Source organism: Notechis scutatus, chromosome Z (genome assembly GCF_049901735.1).
Source record: "Notechis scutatus isolate UNSWTSFEM ecotype Mainland chromosome Z, rNotScu1.2, whole genome shotgun sequence".
Lineage (NCBI taxonomy): Eukaryota > Metazoa > Chordata > Lepidosauria > Squamata > Elapidae > Notechis > Notechis scutatus.
The window spans coordinates 37,222,018-37,231,400 of NC_142025.1; the positions used below are offsets into that span (position 1 = coordinate 37,222,018).

At 39.2% G+C, this 9,383-nt stretch overlaps 1 protein-coding gene across 2 annotated transcripts in view; it reads right to left on the bottom strand.

The window, feature by feature from the left end:
• AHR (aryl hydrocarbon receptor) overlaps positions 1–9,116 on the bottom strand; it is a 60,515-nt gene extending 51,399 nt beyond the window's left edge. Inside the window, exons 1-2 of one of the 2 annotated variants that reach the window (XM_087945184.1) lie at positions 8,920–9,116; positions 8,248–8,377 (exon numbers count right to left, since the gene is read on the bottom strand). In XM_087945184.1, coding sequence (XP_087801310.1) covers positions 8,248–8,303 — 56 coding nt within the window. In that variant the 5' untranslated portion in view covers positions 8,304–8,377; positions 8,920–9,116. Of the gene's footprint in view, positions 1–8,247; positions 8,879–8,919 lie in introns of those variants that run through there. The other variant, XM_026678023.2, reaches the window with a different exon arrangement.
• Positions 9,117–9,383: the final 267 nt, after the last annotated feature.

Below are 9,383 nucleotides of genomic sequence, written 5' to 3' on the forward strand. Positions count from 1 at the left end.
GAAGGAAAGAAATGCTTTCAGTTGTGCAAGATTCTGTTAATAGCTCTATAATAAAAATAGAGCTGGTAATCCTGGTTGTGCTTCTTGTCTGGACTACTTCACAGGGCTAACACCTGTGCAAGGATATAGATATTATCTATATGCCGCTGATATTCTTAAAGTTATAGAGCCTTGAGACTCTAAATGACAGTTAGGATATAAATCAAATACAAATATACATACATACATATGTTCCTTAATGAAAAATAAAAGAGAAACTTCAAAAAAACTGAAGCTAAACAACAAAAGCTATCTTTTTTTTTAATGATTATTTCCTAAAGTAAACATTTAAATATTCTATTGCTATAGAATGTTTTCTTAAAATTACTATGTTAAATACGTTCATAAACATCAATATGGGAATAAAGATGGAACCACATATTTTCTAATCTATATCAAGGAAATCTGCCAAAAATAACAGTTTGGATGGAAAATAAAGGACTAGTTAGGAGCAGAATTTCCAGATGTGCCTGCCTCAATTAGATTGAGCAAATTAGAAAAGAGGAAAAATAAAAATATATTTCCTGACCCTCACAGATCCTCATTCATTACCCAATATTACCTTCTCAGGTCTTTGTCATCAAATACTAGGTTACTGCAGACAATAAATTTCCTAATAAGCCAATTATAGTTCTTTGATCACAGTATTATCAGCAAGTCCCATTGCCTTTAAAGGATATATAGTTTATCAGAACTATAGAAGATGCTACATTTCTTAGGCAAAGCTCAAAGCATAGAAATCAAATAGCTTTTCTTCTCATTCATAACATAGACTGTTGAACATGACAGTTAAAAAGATGCCTTATGCCCTAAAATATTCTATACGACAAATTTGGCCCATAATATCAATTTATAGTCTACAATGGACATATTCAAACTAAAGATACAAAAGGAACACCTGGTAAACTCAAACTGTACTTCACATCCTTAACAGTAGCACAACATACACAAGCTTAGAAGCTTTATGACTTTTCTCAATGATTCTCTGGATCAATATGCTTATACATATCTTAACTATGCTGTTTTGATCAAGAAACAAAACAGAATAGTTAAGATATGTATAGTAAGCTATTACATATTACTTAATTCTGATTTCTATATGGGCTGCTTTGTTTGTTAAGTATTACACTTAAGACGTATTAAATAAACAGAAAAAGAAGCAGACAAGACTGCATCAGCTTTCCGTTGGCAAACGTATTTTACTATTCCAGTAACAGAGAGAAGAAAAGGCCAAATAGTGTTTACTTAGGCATCATAATTCAAGATATTTTCTTGTAAAATTTTATACATACAAATATCACAAAGTCTATTAAGGACTCTTATTGCCAGGTAAGTTTTTAAGATTCCAGTTTGCGGGAGCTATCTAAATTTAGACTAATCAATATTTAAAATATACAGCTGGATTTCAGTTCAAGGAAGTAAACACAAAAATTGAACAAGGAATTTCTATTCGTAACTCATAATTCTCTACTATTCTTTAGTAACTTTGTAATGTACTTTTCTGCAGAGTTGGGGGCAGGGTATTGCATAAAACTTCTAGGCGCTTCAAAAGCAATCCCAACATCAATTTTAATAGCTTAACAATATATAAATAATGTTATTTGCAGAAAAGAAAATCATTTATCCTTCTTTTGAATTGTTTGTATGTTTATATGGCATGGTGGCATTTATTGATCTAAATGCACTAATAAAATCAGAACCTGTTCCTGTCAATTTTAGTTCTATGTACAGAAAAGAGTTGGTTGAATGGCCTTATATCAAAATCAGTTTTCTAATATTAAAGTATTGAAATATCTATTTGCTTGCCTTGGCTGTAAACATCTTATTCCTTTCAGTACTCTATTGCAAATACTTTCTGTTTGGACATTTTCATATGAAAAACTGAATGGCTAGCAAAATAAGACAGTGATTTAGTAATTATTTTAAGATAATTATGTTATGCCAGAAAATATTGGAACAAGTTAACTTGTTAAAATCTAGTTGCATACCAGTGAGTCCATTATTATTTACAGAACGAACCGTATTGCTTAATAGTAAATATTGCATAACTAACAACTGTCACCTCTAAAGGAAACTCTGAGGACATATTCATTTTATGGGGGTGTACTACTTTTATATAAAGCCCAGAAATCGGTATATAATATACCTCACCTCTTAAGGCCGCTTTATAAGCACAGAGACTATCATACTGCAAAGTCACACACTGATCAAACTTATTCTGAATATCAAAAATGAATAGCATATGAATTTTTGCACTACAGAGGACAATTAAAATATGATAAACATTTGTTCTCAGTGTATTCATGCTAACACTTTAAGAATTTATTTATTATATCCCTTTCGTTATTTTTATAAATACCTCAAGGTGATGAACATACTTAATCATTCCTCCTCCCATTTTTTTCCAGAACAGCAACCTTGTAAGATCAGTGACTAGGCCAAAGTCACCCAGCTGGTTTCATGGTTAAGACAGGACTAGAACTCATGGCTTCCCTTTTTCTAGTCTGATGCCATGATCACTAGACCAAATTGACTAAAAAGAATACCAATAGATGGTAAGAGAATTAAGCAAGAGAATGATCCTTAACATCCTCTGAACAGACAGGTGCCCCAAGCCCACTGACACAGATCTAGGAGCACCTTTATGGCAAGAACAAACAATCTTCAGGGTACATAAGAATAAAAGATGGATGAAGGTGACTATTGAGCAAGGAATAACATTAAAGGAAGATATAGCTGAAGTATCTGACCTGCCTTACTTTGTGGGACCCTGAACAGAGTCGGAAGAGTTGGAATGCCTAAATGTAAAACCAATATGCTCAAATGGAGACTCTTTAGTAGATAACATGCTATGTGATTGTGGAGAGACACAGACCCCGGCCCATCTGCTGATATGTCAACTACTATTAGAAAAATGTACAGATAGTCCTCGACTTATAACCATTCATTTAGTGTCCATTCAAAGTTACAACGGCACTGGAAAAAGTGACTTATGACCATGCTGGCGCAGTGGTTAGAATAGAGATGCATGCTAATTTTCTGAGTCTCAACAGGCTCAGGGTTGACTCAGTCTTCCATCCTTACAAGGTTGGTAAAATGAGGACCCAGATTGTTGGGAGGAATATGTGGACTCTGTAAAGAGGGCTGTAAAGCACTGTGAAGCAGTACATTAGTCTAAGTCAGGGGTCACCAACCTTTTGGATCTCAGGGACCACCAAACTCATAATTTTAAATCCCGGGGACCACTAATATGCATTTTGACTGATGGTGGCTTGTGGACGTTGGTGGGAGAGAGTGGGGGAGGTGGGGAGAGATCTGATCTAACCTCTCTCTTTCCCTCTCTCCCTCTCCCCCCCACTTCCCCCTCTCAAATACATACACACAAACACAGAGGTAGGGGTGGGATTCAAATTTCTTAACAACTGGTTCTGTGGCATGGCCTAATTTGTGGATGTGGCATGTGACTGGCTGGGTATGCCTTGTATGTAAATAATATAAATACAATAAAATAAATATTTATGTAAATATTGAATTATTAAAAAAAGAGAAACTTTTACCCCAAATCAGGCAAAACAGGCAGGCAGATTGAATTGCTTACAGAATCACTCAGAGATCTATTTTTCTGGAATCAGCTACCTGAGTCTGTCACATAAAATTTGCTTGCAAGCAAACTCATATTTGCTAGCAAGCAAACTCACAAAATCAACTCACAACATACCATGTATGTAAATATTGATTTTTTTTATTAAAAAGAGCAACTTTTACCCAAAATCAGGCAAAGAAGGCAGGCAGATTGAGTTGCTCACAGAATCACAGATTCATTCAGATATCTATCCATCTGCCATTGGCTAACTGAGTCAGCAGTGAGAAACAAAAGCTTCAGTCCTAAGGAGATCTAAAGATTAGCTAGAAAGCTAGAAATCCAATGATTTCCTGCTTTCTAGCTAATCTAAATCTCACGGCATAGCAGAACACCTGATGGTCTGGGGGAAAAAAGGAAAAATAGCAACGTAGCAGGCAAGTTTGCCAGGTAGAGTGAGTGGGCAGGGAGGGTTCCTGCAGCATGTGGGCAACGCAGCTTTGTATTCCTGTGCAGCCTGGATTAATTGCCATGGGGGTGACATTTCTCTGCAGACCACCAAAATTTTCTTGCGGACCACCAGTGGCCAACTGCTGGTCTAAGTGGTATTGCTATTGCTATTTTTCACTTATGACTGTTGCAGCATCCCCATGGGCAGTTCATTTACATTGACAATGTAAATCACAACTGACTCACATTAATGCAATATCATGGGTTTTCAATTCAATGTTTAGAATGTGAAGAATGTGTGTTTCTGTTTATTTTTATAATCATAATGTACACTGGAGATGCTATTTAATTTTGTTGTATGAGGTGCAATGATAATGAACTAAACTAAATATTTATAACAGTTGCAGTGTCCTGGAGTCACGTGACCCCCTTTTTGTGACCTTCTGAAAAGCAAAGTCAATGCGGCAACCATTCACTTAATAATTGTGCTACTAATTTAAGAACTTACAGTCTTTAACTTATGAACACAGTTGGCACTGTAATTTCCATCATTAAGTGATGTGATTATTGAGTCATCATGTGACTGTACAATATAACATTTAACTGCAGCTGTTAAGTGAATTAGCAGTTGTTAAGTGAATCTGGCTTACCCCACTAACTCTGCTTGTTCCTTAGGAAGGTTGCAAATGTTCTAGTATACTACAATCATCCTAAGTACATGCCGGTGGCTAACTGCCCATTTGTGATCATGTCATGGGGACACTGCTGTGGTCCAAATTCGAGGACTGGTTTTGTCTTTTTTCAGTGCCTTTATAACTTCAATATATTATTAAATGAATGGTTGTAAGACAACGATTACCAATAATTTTTCAGGGTAATCTTTGGGAAATATCTATAGACTCAATGCAGGTATGCTAATGAATATTTCATCAGCAGTCCTACTTAGACAGTAAACATGTAAGTAATTTAGTAATACTGAAAAGAGTTATAATATCTGACATTATCAGATGACCAAATCATCAAAATAAACTTTATGCATGACTTGATTTAGATACAAAGTCGAGTGCTATGCTTATTTTAAAGTAAATGAAAATAATCATAGCACTTGACTAAAATCCAAATCAAGTAACAATGAAGTTAATTTTACTAATTTTAGTGAAGTATTTTTTTAAGAATCTATACTTTCATTAACATTTTTTAAAAATTCCCAATGCCACAATCTTTTTATATATAATTATATAGAAATTCATGTTATTTAGCTAATTACGTCTTAAGTAATTTTTCAATACACTTTCTGATATTTATACCTAGATTAACTATGATTTCATAAAATAAAGAGCTTTCTTAAAACCTGATACAAATATTGCATAGAGATCCAGTATAATGTAGTGATTAATGCGTCAGACTAGTACAGCCAGTCCTTGACTTATGACCACAATTGAACCTAAAATTTATGTTAAGTGAGATACTTGTTAAGTGAGTTTTGCTCCATTTTGTGACCTTTCTTGCCACAATTGTTAAGTGAATCACTGCAGTTGATAAGTTAGTAATCTGGTTAAGTGAATCTGGTTTCCCAACTGACTTTGCTTATCAGAAGATCAGAAAAGGTGATCATATGACCCAGAACACAGCAATAGTCACAAATATGAACCAGTTCCCAAGCATCCAAATTCGATCACATAATCGATCATAGGGATGCTGCAAAGGTTATAACTTTGAAAAATGGTCATTACAATGCCGCTGTAACTTTGAATGATCACTAAACCAATTGTTGTAAGTTGATGACTATCTGAATGAATGAATGAGTGAATGAATGAATGAATTCTTTATTGGCCATGTGTGATTAGACACAAAAGGAATTAGTTTTGGTGCATATGCTCTCAAATGTACATAAAAAGAAATTAGGAAACTGAGTTCTAATTTTGCCTAGGTGACGTTGGGCTAGTAACTCTTTTTCAGTCCTAGACGCAGGTAATAACCACTTCTGAAATCCTGTCAAGAAAACTGCATGAACTTATCCAAGCTGTTGCTAGGATTTGAGAAACCCTCCCCCAATAAAAGTTTTGCAGACGTTAAAATAGCCAATTTTTAAAATAGATTTAAGTGAATGACTGTAGTTAAGTTAGTTAACACAGTGGTTAAACAAATTTGGACTCCTCATTGACCTTACTTGTCAGAAAGTTGCAAAAGGTGATCCTATGACCTCAGGGATCTTGCAACCATCATAAATGAATCAGTTGCCAAAAGGCTGGATTCTGATCATGGGACCATGGGGATGCTGCAACATTTGAGTAAAAAGTTAGTCTTTTTTCAGTGCCATTGTAACTTTGAACAGTTACTAAACAAACTATTGTAATTTGAGGACCATCTATATTATTAGATCAAAGAAACAGAACTAGCTATTGTTTGACTATGAATGTAGGGCTGTGTAGATCTCTTTGAATCTGAGGACAAAAAATATCCAGATCTTTTCAAAAGGTTTAAAGTCCCAAAGAGCTTTAGGTCATCCATATTTGCTAGTAGAATAGTTGGTGAAACTCACCAAGTGAACTGTTATAAGCCAAGGCCTGTTATAACTGTTATAAGCCAAGGTATTACCCTTCTTTCATTCTGATTTCAATAGCTGACCATTTGCAAATATAAAATGTCCATCGGTGGTCTTCAACTTACAACAGTTCATTTGGTGATTGTTCAAAGTTATAACAGTACTGAAAAAAGTGACTTATGTCATTTTTCACTTATGACCATTGCAGCATCCCCATGGTCACGTGATTTACATTTGGATGTTTGACAACTGTTTCATATTTATGACGGTTGCAGTGTCCCGGGATAATGTGACCATCTTTTGCAATCTGTAAAACAAAGTCAATGGGGAAGCCATATTCACTTAATAACCCTATTACTAATTTAACAACAACAATGGTTCACTTTACAAATGTGGCAAGAAAAGTCATAAAAATGAGACAAAACTCAAAACAATTTCTCACTTAGAACATAAATTCTGGGCTCAGTTGTGATCGTAAATCAAGGACTCCCTGTACTTGTATTTGCTTTTCAATACTTTAAAAGTAGAACAATAAAATAAAAAGTACATAAATGAAAACTTCAAATATTCTGATGTAGAGTGAATATTACTCCTTAGACCAGAGAGAGAAACCCAGTAGCAGTACAGATTATAGCCTGCACAAACTGGATTACTGCACATGTATACCAAACTGTGGCCCAAATGCACTCTGCATTACTGCAATCAGATTACAAATCAGGACCCAGAGCTAACTTTAGCAAAAAGCCATAGACTTTCAGTAATTATTTATAATTTCAGTAATTATTTAAAATATATCAAATTCTTGATTAGGAAACCCAGCCTAGTGATTTAAAAGCATATGACTTCATCCTTTCCCACTTGACAGGCTTTTTCTGACTTTAATCAGCCACCGGCTTTAACAGAGCCACATAAAATCAGGGCATTGAATTGAGGCTTGAACTGTTATCCTCAGTCCAGCAACCTGTATACAACACCAGAGTATTCTAAGTCCATGTATTTTTAAGAAAGTCTCTGGGCATGTTTAAAATGCTAGCTTTTACCTATGGATCTAAATAACAATACTCGGGCCTCAATATTCTTTTCTTTAAAAAAAATCATCGATGTTCCACTGACTTAAAAGCAAACTTTTTATATAGCCCGAAAACAGTCTCTCACTAATTATTTACAAACATCTCAGGAGTTACTAGAAGCGACTGCGAAGGGGAGGGAGGGGGAAGGAGGAGATGAGCAGAGATTGCGCAAAGCTCTTATTCAGGCCACCGAAAACCCTTCGAGGCTGGTTAGGGTCGCTTGCTTTTAGAAAGCACGGCCCAGGTTTCTGTTGCTTTTTAAAGATGGGGAGGCCTCCAACCCTGAATTCTCCTGATCCCCTTAAAAGCATGTAAAAGGGGCAGAGAAATAAAGTAAAACACAAAGCTGCAAGTCAAGAAAGAACCGCCAAAGACGCCAAGAAAGAGAGAGAGAGACCACACGTTTCAATGGACACCGCAGTGGGTCAGAGGTGTCACTTCGTAAAGGAGGGGTGAGGCCGGAGCCCAGATGCGCGGCGAAGACACGCCAAACATTGCGCCCGTCCCCCTCCCCCTCCCCAAGACTTCCTTCCTTCAGCGCCCAGACAAAACATTCCCCTTACATCTTCTGCACGGGTTTCCGCCGCTTGCGGCTGGCGTAGGTGACATTGGGATTCATCCTGCCGCCCACGCCACAGCTCCTCTTCGGCCAACCGGGGTTTTCGGCACAGAGTTTTGAGTTTTCACTCCTGGCTATAAACGGGAAGGCAAAGGGAAAGAAAGCTCCGGGCACCGTGCCAGACAGCGACGGCTTTGAAGGGGGCTTTTTCGCCGAAGCGAGCCCCGGCTCCACCCGCTACTTGACCCGGCCCTTGCGTGTGGTTCCTACTCGACACGCAGAGCCCCCGCTCTTCCCGCCACACAGAGTCCCCTGAGGGGCGGCCGACTAAGGAAGGCGAGAGACGAGGGAGCGTGGGTTGTGGGGGTGGCGGCGGCAGAGCCAGGTGCTCGGCGCCGGCAGCACCCACTCCCCCGTTGTTATCGTGGTCGCCCCCCCCCTCCTCCTCCGAGCGGGCGGGTGCCTCTGGGCAGCCGCAGGGCGGGGTCTCCGAAACAGGTGCGGAGGCGGCTGCAGACCGGCGGACCGATTGGTTTTCCCCTCCCCTTCTCGTCAGGAGCAAAGGGACCTAGGCGGCTGCCACGGCTGGAAGCGAAACCTCCCTTCCCTCTGCAAAGCTCGCCTCGCCGCTGTCGTCAGCAGCGGCGTTCTTCGAGGAGCCAGAGGGCCTGGTTACGTTTCGTGTTTTCTCCTCCCACCGCCGATCTCTGCCTGTCTTCCTGGCTGCGGCGGCACTCTGTCCCGGACTCCTGGTCAGCAGCGACCCGGTTAAGCCGCCAGTCCTTTCCTCTCCCGCGGGTCCAGCCCACAGAGGAGGCCTCAGTGTGGCTTGGGTAGCGGAAGGGAGCCGGAGACTCGCCACGATCGGAAACCAGAAGGAGGAAAGCAAGCAGCCTAAGCGACCGGGGAGGGGGGGATAAAAGCGGGTAGCGGAGTTCTCCCTCAGAGCCGCAGGAGGATCTCCGGCCTTGACACACGGCTGCCTACTTTCGGGATAGTCCTTAAGTGGCCTTCGGAGGCGAATTTGCCTCTTGGTAAAACGAAGCCCCAGAAATATAGGCGCGGCGGAAATAGTTTGCAGGGGGATCTTTGCCGTCCACCCCCCGCGAGTGGTAAAACACAATATCTGCATAACATGGG